The 22,078-nt window shown below is 31.2% G+C and overlaps 2 protein-coding genes across 3 annotated transcripts in view; one reads left to right on the top strand and one right to left on the bottom strand.

The window, feature by feature from the left end:
- The window catches only part of SsRbeta (signal sequence receptor beta), a 417,378-nt gene that overhangs the window by 381,169 nt on the left and 14,131 nt on the right, over nucleotides 1-22,078 (bottom strand). The gene's annotated exons all lie outside the window — the stretch shown is intronic.
- The window catches only part of LOC145334703 (3'-5' ssDNA/RNA exonuclease TatD), a 41,214-nt gene that overhangs the window by 7,331 nt on the left and 11,805 nt on the right, over nucleotides 1-22,078 (top strand). The window contains exons 3-8 of the mRNA XM_080180281.1: nucleotides 7,493-7,559; nucleotides 9,799-9,876; nucleotides 15,987-16,055; nucleotides 16,430-16,570; nucleotides 19,901-19,989; nucleotides 20,434-20,502. Coding sequence (XP_080036407.1) covers nucleotides 7,493-7,559; nucleotides 9,799-9,876; nucleotides 15,987-16,055; nucleotides 16,430-16,570; nucleotides 19,901-19,989; nucleotides 20,434-20,502 — 513 coding nt within the window. The remainder of the gene's footprint in view (nucleotides 1-7,492; nucleotides 7,560-9,798; nucleotides 9,877-15,986; nucleotides 16,056-16,429; nucleotides 16,571-19,900; nucleotides 19,990-20,433; nucleotides 20,503-22,078) is intronic.

Here is a 22,078-nt window from a genome sequence, read left to right as displayed (position 1 = left end):
GCGAGATCCTTCGGTACACACAGACAGACACACAGACAAACATCCTGTTACTTTAGTATAAGGATTACTTAAATGCTTGTTTGAATTAAATGGAAAATAATGGAATAACGCAGACGCAGGAGAAAGCTTTACGGACAGACTGACTGGCAGACGAACGTATGACAAATTGAATTATAGAGTAGCTTCGCCACTAATAAAAGGGTCAGCTCAGCTTCATTTTTTTTGCCTAAACTTTTTTTTGCAAAGAAACTATGTAACTATTTGTACTTGTTTCTTATTTGAAATAAATTATTTTTTGGTCATTAACTGTGACATCGCATTTCTTTTTATCTTAATAGTTTTTTTTAAATAGAGAACAATAGGAAAAAATAAGAGAAGCCCCTTGATATATTTATCTACTTTATATGTAAGGTCAATTTAAATTAAATAATAGTTATTTCTCGCATCGTATTATTCAGCTTTTCGCGGAATTAGAATGTATAATTATAAGATTAAAACCAGTTTTTTAGCCCGTGCACCCCAGGGCTAAAAAACTGGTTTTAATCTTATATTCGTAGAAAGCTGGATATAATGCGATGTTAGACATAGTTTTTTCGTATGGATAAGAACCGGTTCCTGTCCACAGGATTCGAATGAATACGAGAAAACATTAGATATAACTAAAACTTATTTTAAAACTGCTTCATGTTTTAGATTAGGGGAAGGGGTCGCTAAAATTCTTTAATCATTCTACGTTTATAAACTGATAAATAATTGATTAATAATCTAAAATGTGAGTATCACGCCCACAATATTTAACTTCAACAAATACTAGCACAGAGCTACGTAACAAGTCTGATTTGGCATGTTTTGAATATGCAGGGATTAGGGGGGTGGATGATGTATATCGTTATATTAGCCAGGGAAAATAATTTATCAAGGTATGCAAGAATCTCACACAATATCCACGTATTCTATATACATTTGTTAAAATTAGTATTTCAATAAGCCCTGCTAATATTAAACATAATCTTTCTTTTCAAAAAATGGAAGTTCGTATTTTTGCAAATATTTCCCCTTTCTTGTAGAGGATTTCTTTAAATTAAAAGAAAAATAGAAAAAAATGTGAACATTTGATGCATTTTGCATAAAAAATCTAGATTTGTTTTCTCCCCTGTCCTTCAATCAATCTAAAAATTGCATTCGGTCGTTGAAAAAGTCTTCAAAAAATATGCATATAAGTTAGAATAGTTATTTATCGTATCGTATTGCTTTCAGCGGATATTAAAATAAAAAATAATAAGATCAAAACCAGTTTTGTTATTCGTGGATTATTGTCTACTATATCATTCTTCTAGTATGACTTAGAACCTGTCCTAATCCAGCGGATATTAATAGGTTTCGAAGCCGTGCTGCAAAAATATTTATTTTGATGTATGAATAGGCTTATTGTGCAAAATATAACTTTGTCGCCCTAGATTTTTTAAAAATTGATGAACAGTTTAGAGGTTGAAAACATTTATGTTGTCTTAAATTAGATTATTTGAGGTCATATACAGGACATATACAGCTGTAGCCAGCAACTGAGAAAGTTGAGAAAAACATTTAGTGAATATTTTGGTACATTATGTTAAACAACTTAGAACCGTGGTATCATTTTTAATCGATAATTAGTAATTCTAGATAAACATTTAAATAGGGAAATGCAAGGGACAGTGATTTTGACAAACAATTTAAAGTAACCCCCTCCCCCCCCCCTTCTTACCCACTTCCCTTTGGTTACTGCACAAAACTGATTTTTTTTCACAAAATATCAAAAGTTTTAGTAATTTCAAAAGGAATTAAAGGAACAAAATATTTTCTCCTCCCAACTTGTTAAGATTCAGTGTTTTTGGAATGTTTATTGTTTACGTCTCTTGACATTTGAAATGAGTCGAGAAAATTAAATATACATGACAAATACATAGCACATATACATACATGTATATTGGATATACAGTTTTACTAATAAGTTCCAAAAATAGATGGCAATTTTTAAAGTATCAAAGCTCGAAAATATAAAACATTTTAACAAAATAGTATGAAAATAGTTACATGTAGTCATTAAATTCAAGACATTTATCTTTGATAGTATCTGAGAAAAGTTCATCTTTCTCTCGTTTATATAATCAGCACAATGAGTAGATCGAGATACGGACAAAGTGTGCTATTAAGTAAATGTCCATATTGGTCATAAAATCATTATTGGAGATTTCAGTAATTAATTTTGATATTAGCTAAGTAAAACACATCTTTCCATAAGAGTTAATTTTACCCCCAGAGAATTACAGACGGACTGACAGAAACAACATTCATACGAACAGTCATAGGGTGATTGTAAACCTTTCCTGGATCTGTAAGAAGATTAATTGTAAAGGAGAACCATGTCAGTTCAACTGTTAGCGATTTCCATAGCTACAGACAAATTTTGTTACTTATCTAAAGGTTTTTTAAACGCTAATGTTCTTTTCTCGTATTCATTTGAATCCGGTGGATAGGAACCGGTTCTCATGAATACAAAAAACTATGTCTAGCATCGTATTATATCCAGTTTTCTACGAATATAAAAATGTACAATCATAAGATTAAAACTAGTTTTTTTAGCCGGTGCCTTCGGCACCACGGGGCTAAAAAAACTAGTTTTAATCTTATAATTGTACATTCTATATCCGCGGAAAGCCGTTTATAATACGATACGAGAAATAACTATTAAATTAAAAAAAATTCTTTTATCCTAAAAGCTTCGCTTCTAAAAATATAAATTTTGCCTCAACTTTGCCTCATTCTTCATTACCCTTGGACTTAATCCTTCTTGGTTTATAAACATCTATGTTAATTTTTCAATTTTAAGTTTTGGATATGTTTTATTTGCAACATGTGACAAAGATGTAAATAAATACGATGATATTTAACATTGGACAGTTATAAAATAATTCCAAGTAATTTCTTTTGACAGACTGCAAACAAAATATTACTTTTTATTCATTGAAGTTGCTTGTCAAGTGTTTGTCTGTCTGTATGTAATGCTAACATATTTGTTAGACAAGGAAAGCTAATAGGATATATTTGTAGATAGATAAACAATATACATTCTTTTGTCCGATCAGTTGGTCTGTAGCGATCACTGATAATAAATTTAGTAAAGGTTTTCATAAGTAAATATATTGTTTACAAGAATATCAGAATATTTACAAAATACCAATGCCTTTAGGTGTTTTACATAGTTTTCTGAAATTCGTGTACATTATTTTTTACAATTCACCAATAAGATAGGAATGGTTCGTACTTACTTATTATAGACTTAAGGACAATTGTTATGAGTAGCAGCGCTATTTGAGATCAAATAAAAATATTCCTAACCTTTTATTGTACACAAAAAAAACGGGACAAAGTATAATAACTCTAAAATTTCTTAATTGATAAGTATAAAAAGGATGACAACAATCATCAGAAGCAAAGCTAAAAAAAATTGACAGAAAGGAAAACGGAATAGTATAAGGTGTTCAGTGAAATCTTGTATAATCGAATTATTATTACTTGGATGTTGCGCCAGATTTTCATGCACTCTACTAAAGTAATACTCATAGCTGGCTAAAATAGCGATCCACCCCATTTACCCCATCCACCTCCGTCCTACTGGATGAACGAACTGACCAACATTAAGGACCATTGTAGGACAAATTTTTACCTGTTAATATATCCACGTATTCTATAACCATTTCTTTTATTTTAATCGCTGTCTTTATACAAGAGTCTTCTGATTTTCATTTTTTTCAACAATTCTAAGCTAAGTCATTTTAAAAGCGAAGTCATTTTTAATTTAGGCATGTTAGAATTGTCCTATCGATTTCAAATTTTGCATGGTGATTCCTGTAATAGTTAGGTACGAGTTAGAAAGCGTAGCAACTCTATAATCATTACCAGAATGTCCGTACGTCCATTTTAAACATGTTGATTTTTCTACTTTTTTAACAACAATTTTTTTATGTGATCTAATTATCCGTTTGATCTGATTTTTGGTATATTGATTCCTGGAACAACAAAGAACATTATTATAAGCGAAGCAACTCTATAATCAAGTCCTAAAAATATAAGTATGTCCATAAACATTATCCTGAAACAAGCAGTTTTTCAACAAATTTACTTACAATTTTGCCTTGACTCTTATACATTTATATTATGATTATTCAGTTCTGATACTATACAAGTGTTAATGTCCGTTTGTCCTACCTTTTCAGTGCTTCGCTTTTATGGATGTTGTCATCCTTGTTTTATAAATATGTAACAAACTTATTGAAAAAATCTTTGCAATATTTAACAGAGCTATCTGTGCAAATAAGTTTCTTTTTTTTTACTAAGTTTTCAAAAGGATTTTTTTCATCTTTCACTTGTTCATCTTTGCATCAGTATTTTGCAATTAAAATATATATAACTTGTTTACATTAATGCTCAGGCTTACAATCAGACATATGTGAAAGTACGCAAAAGAGAATGATATTATAAAAAAACAACATTTTTTTTGCAATTGATTAAAAACAAGTTATACACACCCATAAGAAGAAACTTTTATATGCAATTTTTTCTTCTGTGATTAGTATTAATATTAAAATGTAAAATAGGTTTAAGGTTTCAAAAATCTTAATAAAATCATCGTCAAATTCTCCTTTTGTACATTTTTCTTAGAAGAAAATAAGGGTATTTTTAATATATTTGTTAATTTTATTAAAAATCTATTAAAATTAATGACTGTACTTTTCTGGGTCTAAGTATAAAGTCTACATTTTATTACATTGTTGCATCACAAAACAGCTGCATATTTTAAGGGCACGGCTGCGGATCATCATGATAGAGCGGCCTAGAAATTTCGGAGGGAGTAGCGGTTTCTTCACAGTTTCAGATTGTACCTCATTAAAGCACTGCCATGTCAAATTTCATTGCTGTAACTCAAGTTTTAGATTTAAAAAAGGGACTCCTCCTTGTGATTAAGCAGTTAGATAATGATTCTTTAGCGGCTGCGGCTAAATGAACTGCGGTTGTAAAGTCATAGAATATATGTATAATAAACATATGTTTGAAAGAAAAAGAAACAATCTGCATAGGATAACAGTAAATTATGATAGATATATGAAAAAATGATTTACAAAATATGACTAAAACTATTAGGGGGTTGTTCAAACTGACCACCACCTTAATAAAAGTCTTTTTAAAATTACAAATGTCATTTTATGTATGTATAAATCTAGAAAATTTTCATGACAAGTGAGTTTTGCATGACGAATTCTGCAAAATATGTCAAAATATATTATCAGCGAAGTCTATAATTTTACCTTTCATATGTCAGTTAGCATATTTTTTCCTTCTCCTTAAGCTACAACTTTAACTCTAAAACCATATCTAATGTTGTTATTAGTATAATTTTTATGCCAGTCCTCAATAAAAGTTTGCTTTGCTATCAGTAGATGATATCAGTGAAAAGAAATATCAGCCAGCTACCAAAGGCAAAATTTTACTTATGAGCAATAAAGGAAAACCTTTTTATTGGCCATTGTCCTATCCCTAAGCTAATGTTTTTTTCCTCTGCTTAACTATCAGCACAAAAAAAATATTTTCTACTTTTAATTTTACTGCAGAATAAACTGTCCTTGTTTTTAGTCACTGCATTTTATATTGAGAGTATAGGTACACTGTAAAAATATAAACAATTAAAATTGTGATGATTTTTTTTTCACAGTAGACACAAATTTTAGGCTTACTTCTGTATAATTTACAGCCCTATGACACAATACAATCTGTCCCGATTTTGTATTACTTTTGCGGAACATTTTTCCAGTTACGTCATATTTTTCTTTCCCGAAAAAGGGAAGGGGAAAAGAAAAAAAAGGGAAGGGGGGAAGAAAAAAGAGATGGGAGAAAAGGGGGTTTTCCCCATCTTTTTTGAAGAGATTTTCTTCCCCCTTCCCTTTTTCGGGAAAGAAAAATATGACGTAACTGGAAAAATGTTCCGCAAAAGTTATACAAAATCGGGACAGATTGTATTGTGTCCAGCTCTATGAGCCCTCCTGTTTAGTTTCTTAGTGGCAGATTAATATCTATAATACAAAGTAGAACGATGTCTGTCTGTCCGTCTGAAGCTTAAGATCTCAGTATCCGGTGAAGGTATAGGGATTATACCTACTGGTCCTGTGATGGTTTTAAGCTATTTTCTTGGGGGGTGGGACACCCCTAACCCCCCAAAAAAACAAAAAAATCCCTCCCCCATTTTTTTTCCTTTTTTTATTGCAGAAGTTTTCCTTGGTCCTTTTTTTTTGCATGAGATTTCCTTGGTTCTTTAACAAATTTCACCTTAATTTTTTTTGATCACCTCTCGGGGCAAAGCCCCTAGAGGCAAGGGGCGAAGCCGCTAGTTTGTAATATAACAGCAATTAAGTTTAGATAATACCCTTTATAAATGTAAATAATTAAAAAGTTTTGACATACACTTGAAAATCCATTTTGAATTAAAAATAGCTTGAAAGTAAGCTAGCAAATGTTAACATGTGTATATGTTTCAGTACATGTATGAATTTTGTGTGTTATTAGATGTTACTTGCAGAGCACTCAACAACATGTATTTATTTCTTGTAAATTATTTTGTATCGTGAAGAGGGTTTTAAAACTTTTAATCAATGTGCAGTGGGTTCAAAGATGGGAATAATAAAATATTTCACTTGTAGCCGCGAGATAGAGGCTTGATTATAGGCTTATCACAAACATAATATTGGTTTGTATACCCCAGTCAACTTTTTTTTAAAACATGGCTGTTTGTAGTCTACCAGTAATATGTCTAAATCTTATGCATACATTGCAATATTTAATACTTAATACACATGCTTGTATTTCATATACTCAGGATCTTTAACAGAGCTAGGAACGTTAAAAAATCCTTAAAATGCAACGCTAATAATTTTTGCTATTAATCTGAGACCAGCTTAAGAGCTGACGAGCCTTTCTATCAGTATGTTAATTTTCAATATAATTTAACGGTACATATTTTACATTTACTCGCTTGATAACCCTAGTTTTCCATTTACTTCGAGTGCTTATAACCTTATTTTAAACCATTTTACTTGTTACGAACTTAATCAGTTTAGATATCTTAAATGATATTTAATTAAACCGGAGCTTTGCCTAAAAGTGCCTGTCGAGCACTGTAGACCCCATTTGGGTTTTAAATGAGTTGAAAATAAATGGGTGGGTTAGTTTTTTTACGCATGACACACCACCGTGTAGGACTCTAACCCTGCTGGGCATACATCTGCAGGGGTACCCAGTACACTATATAAACTAACCTAACCTGAACTGAAGTTATAAAAACAAACGACAATTCAACCAATCTTAATTTAAAAATTCGGAGGAGGAAGGATTTCTGGGCTCAATAATGTACTTTGAGTGAAAACACATATAAATCCAAATTACTAAAATGCTTATTTTTTAGGAGTAACCAAAATTATGGTGACGGGAACTTCTTTACATTCAACTAAAGAGGCATTAAGACTTACCAGGTAAGACAGACATATAAAACATTTTCTAGAAAAGCTTCTATTCTATATTTATTAGAACTTGCTGAATTATGGAATAATGATTTTAAGGACAACAAGGACCAATGCTATAAGCGAAGCATCTCTCATATCAAGTAATAAAGGAAGTATGTCCCTAAAAAGTATCCTTTATCAAAGCAATTTTGCAAATAATCTTTATACATTCAATTCTGCTTAACAAGTTCTGACAAGTGTTAATTTTCGTTTGTTATTTTAGAGCTTGGCTTTATGGATATTGTCATCCTTGTTGTCGTATTTTTTTATCCTTTTATACAAGTTAATGCTCCTATTATAAAAAAATGTACAGATTTTTCCCAAATTCTGTCTTGAAAAAATTCTACTGGTATCTAGAAAATTGTGTACAAATTTTTACAAAAGGTATAATAATCTTTTGATTTTCATAACTCATATACAGAACTTTAGGGGTTATAGCATCTTAATTTTTTTTTTAAATCAGGGATCTAAAGGGATAAGACAATAGCCGATAAATTGATGTTGATCTCCAATGATGTGATGATACAAATAACTACCCCTTTAGCTAATATCTCTTTTATTCCTGATGCCTTTATTGTCATATTTGAAAAGAATTTAAAATTTTATAAATCTGTCTATAATATATAACTCAAAATGTTTAATTTTCCTAATTTCTTCACAGGATTTTTCATAACTTTTATTTGATATAGATCGCTATTTTCTTTAATTCTTTATTAGAAAAGATGAAAGATTTTTTAAGAAAATTTTTGTGTCAGTATAACATTATTTTTATGTTTCCCTTGTTTTTACTAGCGGCTACGCCTCTAAAAAACCTCTGGTGAAACTTGAGATAAGGGAGAGGGGGAATATCACCCCCACCCCTTAATTTAAATTTTAGTTCTAAAAAGAAAAAAAAAATCGATTTCTCTTGGGAGGGCATTTAACAGGGTTTGAAAGAAACAGAAAAAGGATCACCTGCCTAAATTTTCAATCAAGTTGTCTAGACACACCATAAAATTTTAGAATGGAATATCCTTTGAGTCCTGTTAACATTACCATGTAACCAAGCCACCATTGAGTATCTGGAAAATATACTTTGATCTTCTTCCACTAAATTTAGACAGTTTCTCATTTACTTACAGCGACCATATAAACCCCCTCCTAACAAAACAAAGTTCATGTAAAACTTACAAATAGAGATATCTTTAAATACTTATTGGACGGCGAATGTTTCCTTGATTCTTGCTAAAAATACATTTAACAATTCCTTGAAAACATAATCTATTTGGTCAGATTTTTGCCTATTTGTTAATTAAAGAACTTCAACATAAAAAGAATAATAGTTATTTCTCGCATCGTATTATAAACAGCTTTCCGCGGATATAGAATGTACAATTATAAGATTAAACCAGTTTTTTTAGCCCTGAGATGCCGAAGGCACGGGCTAAAAAAACTGGTTTTAATCTTATGATTGTACATTTTTATATTCGTAGAAAGCTGGTTATAATACGATGCTAGACATAGTTTTTTCGTATGGATAAGAACCGGTTCCTATCCACCGGATTCGAATGAATACGAGAAAATAGTTTCCATGTTCCATTTACTAATCCTTCTATTTCTTGGTTATTCATTCAAATATCTATTCACTCAAATATGATAAATATTCCTTTAGATGTGTGTTTAGTTAGCAAACAAGATTTTTATTTATCTAATTTGGGATTAAGGATGGTTTAGATCCAAATTTAGATCTTATTATACCCTTATCGTTTATTTGCAGTTCTAACAAAAATAAAAATTTATTTAAATTTCGTTCACTATTCTTAAAAAGCAATTTTTTGACTTAAACAAAGCATTTTATGATTTCTAAATACTTAAATATCCTCTAGTAGCACCCCCCCCCCCCCTCCGACCGGTAAGGGTGCGGCAAGGCGCCCGACTTTAATGGATTAAAACTTAAAAACATAGATGAAAAGTGATTTCTACTAGCCCTGATCGGCAACTTAGTTGGCAATAAGATACGGCATGGGGAAACGTGATTTTCTCGGCTGCTATAAAGACGGATGATTTTTTGTGAAGATTCCCTACACTAATTGGTATCCAGTATTTAATATACTTTATCTTTTGTTCATAGTACATAAGCCTTATACATATTCATGTTCGTTGTTCCTTTTACAATTTTGTGCTTCGCTTGTTATGGATATTTTTATCCTTTTATATATATATTTTTTAGATTGTATCCAAATACATTATATTCGACTGCTGGTATACATCCGCACGATGCCAAGTCCTGGGAGGAAGATACATACAGGTAAAGTTAATCATACAGTTGCTCTCATGCGATATAAACCTTAGATCAATTATTAATTGAAATGAGATAAATTGTTCCAAATTTTCTTTATAAACTATTTTGACGTTATAGAGGTTGGTAGATTTTTTTTTGGCCCTTACCAAAGTCAAGCTTTAGACGACCAAACAGACATCTTACTAATTTTACTACTTTGTTGATAGATACCTTGTATTTGCATTACATTTTGTATTTGCGAGTTATGATTGTATGTGGTATTATTGGTGATTTCATTCAAAGTGCCTGTTAAGCACTGGAGAATCCTCTCATTTTTCAAATACAAGTACTCTATATAACCTATTCCGACCTGCCCTAAAATAATAAACAAACAAACAAACAAAAAACTATCCGACCCCCTTATTTTCATTTTATTTTTAAAAATTGGGTTTGGGTTTTAGTACTCAATGCGCACTTTGAGTGAATACACATTCTTGTTTGTTTTCCAATCCATAGATTGATAAGATATTTATCCTATTAATTTCACGCGTTGCTCTTGATTAATCAATGCAAGGAATCTTCACCCAGCTAACAAAATCTGTTTTTAGTTGCATCAGAAAGGTACACTAATATATTGAAGGTTTTCACCAGTAAATAAAATAAGATTTTTTGGATTTTAAAAAGTTTTAGCATATTTTATAAAGTAGCTATACAGTAAAAAGTAAAAAAAAGAGAGTTGATCAATATCATTGTATCGATTTATCAATAAAAGTAGCCAAGAAATTCACAGTTCCAAAGCTATATAGAAAATGCTTATTATTCATGGTAATATTTACAAATATTAACGAGTCATTTATTTCTAATGCAATCTGAGATAATTAAAGATAAATATTCTCTATCCTATGCTCTTAATATGCGATTAAAAAAAACTAAAAGATAAAAAAAATGCTGATGTCATATTGTCATTATAAAAGAAAATAATTAGGTATTTGAAGTAAAAACCGCAAAAATTTTCATTGTTACATGGTAAAGTGGGAAAGAGGTGGGAAGATTGCACTACTATACGTTGCAAGTATTCACTCAATGTTGCGAAAAAACCATTTTTGCTATGATTTCTGATGTATTTCATCAATTAACATTGGAGACAGACCCTATATATATATTTGCAGTCCATGTCTACCACCCCCCTCTCCAGAAATAGAACTACTTTAAGATATAAGCCAATAAAAGTTGAGATTTTTTCATCGTAAGTTTTTAAAATTGATTAAGAAATAAGAGATAAGGATGCAAATTATCTAATTCAGATACTATAGGAAACTAGAATCTATGTAATCTAAAGACAGATTAAAGTATGTAAAGACAAAACCAAGTTACTTGTATATACCAGCTTCGCTACTAAAACAAAAATGCTTACACTACTTAAAAATAAAAGTTGCCGCGTATAAACACTTTAAGTTGCACATTTTCTTGTGCATCTGTGTACAGCTACTCCGATGCAAATCATAGTGAGTTATAAATTACGCAAAAAATCTATTATGATTGAAATAATAACTACCCGTTTCAATTTTCATTCCCATTTGCTTCCCCTGTCCTAGAGGCCTCTAGGGTCACTTGAACGTGAAAGGAAATATTCTTGCGAAATACTTGCTAAACATTCGCGTTTGTAATACTATGCGAAATTAGAGACTCGCCGCAAATCTTAACCTGAAGCAACCCAGGAACAAGGGAAAGTGAATCCGAAGATTTTCTTTTTCGCTAACTTTCGAGCATTAAATTCTTGGGACAAAATTAATGGATTTTTATCAGTTTGCATAAAAAAGTTTATTTGATACATTTTCCTTGTCCCTTGGAGCTCTAGTTTAAAATTTTTCAGTAAGATAATTGTTTAATAAAACAAGTTTATATTTTTATATCCCTAGATTTGAAAATATAATTTTTATAGAATGAAAAATACCTTTTTTCTATCATATTAATTTCACTTTGTAAAAGCAATCTATAGCATGGCATAAAGTAAAACATTTTTTTTGTCTTTTCGTTAAGATCACCTAGAATCGAACAAGTTCGCCATTTCAGTTTATTTAAGTCATGGGCAGGTTTTTATTTGATATTTTCTCTAGAGGCTATCCAAAAAAAGCTTAAACACTTCACCACCTTTTTATTTAATTTTCTTTGCAGTTTTACTTTCAAACAATTATACATTTGTTTTTTCGAAAGAAGGTGTATCAACTTTTTTTTTATGGCTAGCCGGTTCTTTTAGTAAGTAGTAGATGTAAAATTTTTCATAGAATTCAGATATGCAATCGTTTTTTTTTGTAGACCTCTTATTTTTTAAGTAATTTAAGTTTTTTAAAAAAATAATTAAGTCGGTTTTAAGGTACTAAAACGCAACAAAATAAAAGAAGAAAATGGCCAGTAAGAACAAAAATAGTAAGATCTTTAATTTGACACCTTACTTTTAAAATTCTGTTGAGTAATTATTGAAAAAATCTATTTTTTTAACCTCGGTTTAATAAAAACTTTAGACCTAAATATTTTCTCAAACAGACATAAAAAACATGGGTTCATATATACCTTTAGAATCAGAAAAATATTACGAATCCATGTAAAAAGTAAAAAAAAAATATAAAAATATAAAAATGGCCAATTGTATTTTTTGTTCTGGCAACACTATCGTCTTCCCTTTTTTACCCCCTCTTTACCCCCTCTATACCCCCTTCCCATTTTTATACCCAATTCAAAAGTTAAGACGTTGCCTGTACAATATAATATGATATTTTCATATAATTCCTTTTATTGTAGTTTATATACTATATTGTAAACTTTTTTTTTCAATTTTGCTTACAATGGATTCGTAATATTTTTCTGATTCTAAAGGTATATATGAACCCATATTTTTTTACTTGTGAAATGATAAAATTGAGTTCAAATTAAAAAAATCGATTTTTTCAATAATTACCTGACAGAATTGAAAAAGTAAGGTGTCAAATTAAAGATCTTACTATTTTTGTTCATAATGGCCATTTTCTTTCTTTTTTTTGTTGCATTTTAGTACCTTAAAATCGACTTAATTTTTTTTTTTAAAAACTTAAATTACTTAAAAAAAGTTGATACAACTTCTTTGAATCTTATTGCAGTTATGATGCGTGCGTTAAAGCGTGATGACAACTTTTTAAAAATAGAAAAAATAATTTGTAAAATACAAATTGATGAAATTTTTTCCTAAAACTTTTTATTTGACACAAATTTGTTGAAAAGTTTTAAAATTAGCATCCCAGGGTTAAACAGAACTTTTTGTAGTATCTATGTATTGTTTTTAATGATTTAAACGGTAACAAGGAAGATTTATTGAAGCGGGTAAAAGGTACTCAAGACATGTATCATAAGAATAGCTTACCTAGCTTCAATCTAACCTTACCTAAGATTCAGGGATCTAAAGAGATAAGACAATGACCGAAAAAATGATGTACATCCCTAATGATGTAAAATTCCCCATTCTGTAGATTACAATTATTAGTTGAAACGTTTGGATACTCAACTTAATTAAACATCCAATCAAAATTCATATAAAATCCTCAAAGTTGTTAAGCCAACGAATAAGTAAATGTTAATAAATTTTTGGGGACTAGTGTAATAAACTGGCCATTGTCCCCTTTCTTCCTGCTTAAGATTACTGTAGTCAAAACCAGGATGTAGTCTAGGTCTGTCCGTATGGCTATAAAGGACGTTAGATTTCCTCTGCTGCTGTTTAAGATACTAGCGGCTTCGCCCCTAGCCTCCAAGAGGTGATAAAAAAACATTATGGCAAAATTCGTAAAAAGACCAGGGAAATCTTCAGGAAAAAGGACCAAGAAAATATTCAACAAAAAAAAAGGAGGGAATTTTTTTTGTTTTTGGGGTGGGGGGTGTCCAACCCCCTAAGAAAATAGCCTAAAACCACCACAATACCAGTAGGTATATACTCTGAAGAGTAGAATTCAATCGGTTCAGTGGTTACCGAGATCCTAAGCTTCATACGGGCGGACGGACGGACAGACATCATTCTACTTTGTATTATAGATAAGGCTAAGTTTTTTATGGTGATTTTTGTCCATCGGTCTGTCTAAATTCTCTTAAGGATATCTTTCTAAAAAAAAGGTTTTTTTTACAGCCTGCTAAATAGCATTCACAACTGAAATTATTTGTTATTGTTAGACGTATTGATGTTGGCATCTTGTTTTTATAAAAAATTAATGTTTAATAGTGTATCCTATTTTGTAGAAATATTGGTGACAACGAAAGATTTATTTTTTCCTGAAAGATACATTACCTCAAAATATGTTATCAAATACTTTTTGTTAGTAACTAAACGTGATATTTTTTTGCTAAATTATAAAGTTATCATATGAAATTTGTTAACGATTTGACACCCTTCTATGATGGGGGTTATTGGTCGGATATAATACAGACAAAATGAGAGATGTTATTTTTTTTATCAGGGGGGATGGAGTGGTTACACCCTTCTACATAATCAACAAACTTAAAAGTCAAACAAGCGTTCTTTGATAGAGCAAATTTTTTACATTCCATTTTAAGGGGAGTGTGACTTTATTATATTTACACTCCCCCTTCCCCTTAGCTGTTAGGAGGGGATCTGTATCAGGGGGATGTAAATTGTAAAGGGGTGGACAGACACCCCCCTTCTGCATAATTCTGGTCTAAATAAATACAAAATACTAGATGCCTAACACGAACGTATTTAGCCTCCACTAAACGTAAACATAGTTGTACCTGTTTCTGTAGAATAAATTATCCAAGTTCTTGTTTAAACGTAACAAGAATATTTATGTTTAATAATAAGGTTGTAGGGTATTAATCTTCGAAATATACTTTGTAATTTAAGTAGAAGTTGACTTATTTTGATCTCCAATTTTCAGGGTAGCTTCACATAAATCCTGGGTCTTTCCATTTTTGTTTGTTTGAACGGGTCGGCAAACCTAATATATATGCAGCTCATACCAATAACGAAATTAATTCGGAAAAAAATCACGAAACCTTTACGTGTTTTTCAGCTGTCGTTGGGGGGCAACACATCGTAAAATTGACGACCTCTCCATTTGCCCCCCAAATATTATTTTAGATTTAATTCCTTTGTTGGTTATACCTTATTCCTGATATATATGAAAAAAAGTTTACCCTGCCCCTCCTTCTTTGGCTAAAGTCCCTAGATGTAAAGGACGTAGCTAAAATTCAATACGTAACTTAAGTAAAAGTAATGAAGTATAAGAAAAGTATAGAAAACCTGCAAAATTAACATGAAATTGAATTCTTGTTTTTTAATGTATTTAAAAAAAAATCATGATAAGAATAATCAAACGCCCACTGATGATATTAAGTTAGTTAATTAGGTATATTCTCTTAAGTTGCAATGGGACCACTGTTATCCCCTCACCCCGACCCGACATTTGATTATCCTTTTCAGGAAAGGTTCTGGGCAGTTGTTCTCATAATTTTGGTTAGGGGTATATGTCTCCTAAAATTAAATGTCCCAACTTCTGAACCGATATGGTTTTTCTTTTCAGTGAAGTCCTATTGGTCAAGGAAAGGTTTATTACCATTGTTTAGGAGGGTACCACAACCCTGCTAAGAAAATCCCCTCCCCCCCCCCACCACTTTTTATTGCAAAAAGTATTTGGTAAATGGGAATGAGGAATGCTTTACCTAACAAATACAGGATGGTACCAATAATTTTATAACAATTCAAGTAGGAAATAATTAAATCTTATTACAGTTTTACTTACAACACTTGAAAAAATAAAGTATTGTGTAACAACAATATAGTTTTTCATTTACAATGATGGTTTCTAAAAAAATCTATATATCATGATTATTTGTTCAAATGAAGTGGACAATCTATAAAGTATCTAATAATATTTAGATAAGATAAGGAACTGTGCAAAATAGCAAAAGATATAAGCGACCTTTCTCTAGATAATCTAAAAACATGACACTATTGCATTGATGATAGTGTAATTAATACAAAGGATGAAAGTTACCTTCCTTTTAGCAAAGATTAGTATTAATGGTATCCTTTCAATACCTTTAGCCCTTTTGGTAGACATTGCCAAAGAACCAAATTATAAATATATTTATCTTTTTAGTGAATTGGAATCAGTGGCCAGATGTCCTGAATGTGTGGCTGTCGGGGAATGTGGTCTAGATTTTAACAGGTAAATATCTGTCTGTTTGTCCATCTGTCAGTCTGTCTCTGTCTTGTTTGTCAATCTGTCAGTCTGTCTCTGTCTTGTTTGTCCTTACAATGTGGTCTAGAATTTAACCTGTAAATATATGTCTGTTTGTCCATCTGTCTTTACTTTTCTGAATATCTGTCTGTCTTTGTCAATTATTGTCTATCGGTCCTTCTTAAATATCTTTTTTTTTTCATTGTCTATAATGTTTGTCTTATGTAATTCAGACTGTACGTCTTTACTTGTTTTAGATATTTTTTTGTATGTCAATTTTCTTTTGGAGGTTTTCCTTTTGGGGCATACACACGACTTAGGCAGAGATAAAAGTCCATTTTTTGTAATTTTAATATTTTTAGAAACTTTTCACCTCCCGAGATTCAAATCTCCGTATTTGAGAAGCAAGTTGAGCTGGCCTGCAAACTTGGAAAACCTTTGTTCCTACATGAGAGAGATGCACATACACAAATGGTTCATATACTACAGAATAACATTGACAGGTAATATGTGCTTTTTTTTGGTGCTTTTAGAAATGATTTGCTCTTGGTATACTTGTAAAGGTTTGGTATTTGAATGGATTTATCATTACTTAGAACTCACATAAGATCATCATGTACTAGAATAAAGTGAAACTTGGAGCTAGCAAAAACAACGATATCCCTTCCCCTTTTACCCAATCCCATCCCCTACTACTGAATGAAAGAACTGACCATTAATGTGATTAATTCATGAAATATAAAACATTTTTGTTGCAATTAAGATTGATTTTGATGGGCAATAGACCATAAAATTCCGCGAATATCACCTTTTATTGCATTATCATTATCAATTGCGCGTAGTTACTATACAAGTGTTGTAACTGTAGATATCTTGTAGTGTGATGATACTTTAGTTCTTAATGTCCACGCATCTTGTTTTTTTTTTAAATTTGTGATACAGCCATCGTTTTTTTCTGCGCTATTTATCGAGTTTCTTACCCATATTTTTTTCTGAATTGTTTATGTCATGTGCGTTTTGCAAATATTATTTCCATGAAAATAACTGTATTTTTGCAAGTATTAACAGGGTGTACAGGATAATTTTGGACAACACGACTGGATATAGGAATAAAAAAATATTGAACCATAATCTTTTATTTGGGTATTATTATAGTCCCTTCATCATTTATGTTTGTTCAAAAAAAAATTTTTCTCTCTCGAACGGATTAGTACTAGTCCCTTGATCCTCTCACTTATATATCCTGAAACCAGAATATAGCGAGTGGTCAGCGTGATCTTCAGCTTAAATCGGACAGGCAGACAGACGCACAGACATTGTTGTACTTCGTATTCAGGATATACGTGTTGTTTATTTGGTTCATCCAATAGGAGCTACATAGTCATTTGCAAATCTCTGGCCCAATTAAGGAAGTGTAGCAACTCAATAATTTCATTGGAATATTTTTCCGTCGTTTTCTTTATCCGCTTCTTTAGATTTGTTCAGAATAGTTGCAGACATGCAGCCCTTTTTTTATAACCATTTTCTGAATCTTATACATATTAATCATTAACGGATTTACACCCAATTATAGAATGTCATTATAGACATTTTGGATAAGCTTAAGATTAAAATTTTAAGTATCTAAGTTGAAATTGCGGACACAGGAGCCACTTAAAGACTGCTGAAGACCTGTGGGATCATAACTGAAATTGACTTAAACACATATATTTCACATTGTGTTGATCTACTATAGGATATTTTTGTCTTTTGGTCATATTGAATGCTTTGTTTAAGTAAAAAGATATATTTTACCAGCAAGACCCTGCCAGGTTTGCTGGCATGTGTGTCCGCCAGGATGAGTAATCATGATTTCCATTCTCAGGTGTGTGTCATACCCATAATTAAAAAGGCAGTTAAAATTGTTACAATGAAAAAAAAACAATGATTTCTAGAGAACAAGGTACAATATTTCAAGTTTATATACATTTTGTTTATTCTTGCAAATTTATATATGCTTAATAAGTTTTTACACTCTATGTGTTCTACCGTCTTATTTCAGAGCTTTGCTTTTATGGATGTTGTTATCCTTGTTTAAATAAAGTTGGCTTTTTCTGTTAATTAAACTTGCTATATTATTGTTTCTCCTAGTTTCCTCAGCTATTAATATACATATTTGTCCTTGTTATTATTAACGCGTAGGATGCAGATCTAATCAAAACACACAAACTTTCAAAACAAAAGATTTCGGGTGACCTCAAAACTTTCCAAGATTTTGCTAAATTTACATTTTTAAAAATGATGCTACTCTACAATTTAAAATGTTTGTTAGTCCGTCTGTTTGCCAGTTACAATTTATGTTATTGAATTTAAACAAGATTTTGTCCAAACACAATTTAGCCCACAATAACGGATATAGTATAAATTAGCAGTGGCGTGCGGAAGGGGGATGTCAACACCACCCTAAAAAAAGGTACTAGGAACTATTGTTTTTCACCCACTTAAGCTTTCACCCCCCCCCCCCTCTTGTTAAATCACTACGCACGCCACTTGATCTTGATTATGGAATAGTTTTTTTTCTAATAAAAAGTTTAAAAATTTCTGTTAACTTTTAATCTTGCTTTTTATAAATACACAGAATACAAAATTTAAAAATAATTTTATTTTCCCGGATTTTTGTTGTTGATAATTTTAGAATTTAATTAAGATAAAAACTTCCACCACTATAATGTCTTTAGGAATAAAAAGAATTGCCTAAAACTGGTAATTATGAATTCTTTGACGTAGAAATAATTCTACAGTGAAACGATGTAAAAATATTTGTATAAAGTTTGAAAAGAAAAACTACGTCATGTTAGAATTAGAAAATATACGTATTGTCTCTTTTTAAAAGCGTAGCTTTTCTTTAATTGGGTTGGTTCGTCCGTCCGTCTGTATTTTTATGAGCAATGCTAATTTTTAGATAGATGTATGGATATGGAATACGTGGATATTGAGAAAGATTCTTGCAACCCTGATTAAATCTTTCTCTTAGCTGGCTAATATAACGATACCCCTCAACTCCCTCTTTTGACTTTACCCTATCCCCTCCCCAGATCATGGAGGATCGAATAGACCAATACCTGAGGTCCATATTAGCAACTTAAATTGAAATATCCACGCATTCTCTATCTATTTATGTATGTGTGCATATTTTTGTTGTTAAATATGTTTAGATTACAGTCATCTGAACAAAAATGACAAATATACATGAATACGGAAAAATTTAGGGCCTTAAATATCATCTGTGTATGGTTTTCTGAAAGTTTTAAAATTATTATATTTGTTCTAAATCTGTTTGAAATTCAATCTTTGCACTTTTAGGCATAATCATCCTTGTTTAATAATCATTCATGCTTTAAATTTTAGGCGTAGAAAATATTGGAACAAAAGTAATTTTTTTGATGATGGATATACTGATTTACATCATCATCATACAACTGATTATTAATTTTGATTATCTGTTTTAATAAACTTTCAGTTATCTCATTCTGAACTAGGATGGATGTTTTATCAAAAGATCATGAACAGCATGGACTGTGTGCCTATTTTATAATTTTTTGGGGTTGGCGTTATTTTGTTGGTGGATGGAAAAAAGTTCAAGGACAAAAAAACCCGGTATTGCTAGTAGGTATGTTTCGTGGAAAGTAAGGCCTTATTTTTCCAGCAGTTAGCGGTTAAGCTTTATCCAGTAAAATGGATATATCGTTCTACTTTGTATTATATTTTGATAGGAAACTGTATTCTTTTTATTTTTTGTTTAACTTTGCGCGTAGCTACTCAACAATTAACTCAACAGTTCTATAAATGTTTAGATTACCTCCGTGTGTGATTCATTGTTTTACTGGAAGCAAAGATGAGGCTACGAAGTACCTGCAAATGGGATGCTATATCGGGCTTACAGGTGAGATAGTTGGGTAGACAGACAGACTGACAGACAGACAGACAGACAGACAGACAGATGAGGCTACGAAGTACCTGCGAATTGGATGCTTTATCGGGATTACAGGTTACACAGACAGACAGAAAGACAGACAGATAGACAGATAGACAGATAGACAGATAGACAGATAGACAGATAGACAGATAGACAGACAGACAGACAGACAGACAGACAGAAAGATGAGGCTACGAAGTACCTGCAAATGGGATGCTATATTTATTTATATACACAGACAAACAGAGAGACAGAATTATTGAATAGACAGCTGCGGACAGTCAGTCAGAAGGATAGCAAGGCTGAAAAGACCAACAGTTATGTAGTCAAATGGACAGTATGACATATTACCCATAGACAGTTAGACAGAAAATATATATTGTACATGTGATCATTAAAATATGATTTAAGGTTACCTATGGAAAGATAAGTCAGAAAATGGAGTAAGAAAGCTATTAGAAGAAGGAGCTATTCCTTTAGGTAATCTCAATAATATCAACTGCTGCTATGACAGGCGCATGGTTAAGCAATAAAAGAGTGGGTTGTCTGTCTCTCATCTGAAAAAATTTTGCCTTGACGATTAACAATTGTATCGCTTATCTTTGTACAAATTTATACACACAAAAAAAATTTTGTACACAGATTTAAAAAAAAAATGTAATGCAAATTGCAAAATGAACAACTTTTTTTTGCTGTCAAAATTTGATGAATACGGAACGGAAATATTTGATTTAATAATAATCATTTCGAGGACATTTGTATTTGTATCTGAATCTTGACAATTCGGTGTTCTATGAATTTCGCATATATGTTCACATCTCCAACCTTACCTACTGTAGGGTTGTTGCAATGTCTGAACCAGCGAACATCATTTAATTAGCAACTTTGAATTTACAAGCTATCTATTAAAGAAGCAAGATGTCTGTCTGTCTATGTGTTGGTATGTCTTTGTGCAGTGAAGGAGCTCGATAACCACTCAAACAATATGGTTCCTCCTGCGTTTTCTATAGGTCCAAAGTTATTTATTACTAGTTTTGAGGAAGGAACTTTTAGCCTTTTGAGATTAATGCCGCCAGAAAAAATCCTCCCTTTCGCTTTTTTCACCTCCCTTTTTCTTTATTAAAACAAAATTTAAAGTGGAGGATCGACTCACCCTCATCCCCTTTTTCTCAAGTGCCCCTAGATCCCTTTAGGGGCGTATCCACCAGTAGGGAATAAATAAGCTAGGATGTTCAATGGTGAGATTTGAATAAAAGGGATGAGGTTTGTTCATTTTTAATGATATGAGGTACTGGTTATTTGATGATTTGATACACCTGCGGAATTAAATACACACCCTGTTATTTTGGAATAAGGGATTTTTAACAAGTAACAATTTTAATAATGTTAAGGGGTAATTTGTCAAAACGGAATCATGCAGTTTGTGTTGACTTTAAGATTATATTAATATCAATAAAAAAAATCTGAAAAAATTTCTAAATCATCTTATGTAAACTTATTCATCACTGAAATTCCTAAATGTTTTTTTGTTTACTTTTTCCTTCATCCTTGTTTTTTTTTTGGAAATAATTGTGTGTGAATTATCATTTTTTTGCTTTGAGACATTTTTTGATACTTTAATTTGATGCAGTAGTAAAATTCTTCGAAAAATTATAGCATAAATTTGATTGCATATTTTTTTTTTGTCATTTTGAATAAGAGGTGTGTGAGAGGTAAGGCTTTTTTTGTTACTATACAAAGTTTACCTGCCTAATGAAAAAAAATCAAGTAGCATAGCAATGAATCATTAAAATGGCGTCAATGAAGGAAAAAATGTATACAGTATTTAAGTATAACCTTTTAAACTTCAACATTATTGCAAAGTTTCCTTCTACATGGGTGTTTTTACAATATTACATGTGGTAAAGGATTTTGAGAATAATCATGATAACATCTGAGAAGATAGCTCTTGAAATAATTACCTAAAAAACTTAAAACTTTGTTTCCATTGCTTCATTACTAAACAAAAATGTGTGTGCTTTAAAATGTACCTTTTCGGTAGAGTAACTTTGCTATT

The sequence above is a fragment of the Acartia tonsa genome, chromosome 2, assembly GCF_053477335.1.
Source record: "Acartia tonsa isolate MP-2025a chromosome 2, ASM5347733v1, whole genome shotgun sequence".
Lineage (NCBI taxonomy): Eukaryota > Metazoa > Arthropoda > Copepoda > Calanoida > Acartiidae > Acartia > Acartia tonsa.
This window is presented reverse-complemented; position numbering and strand designations above follow the sequence as displayed.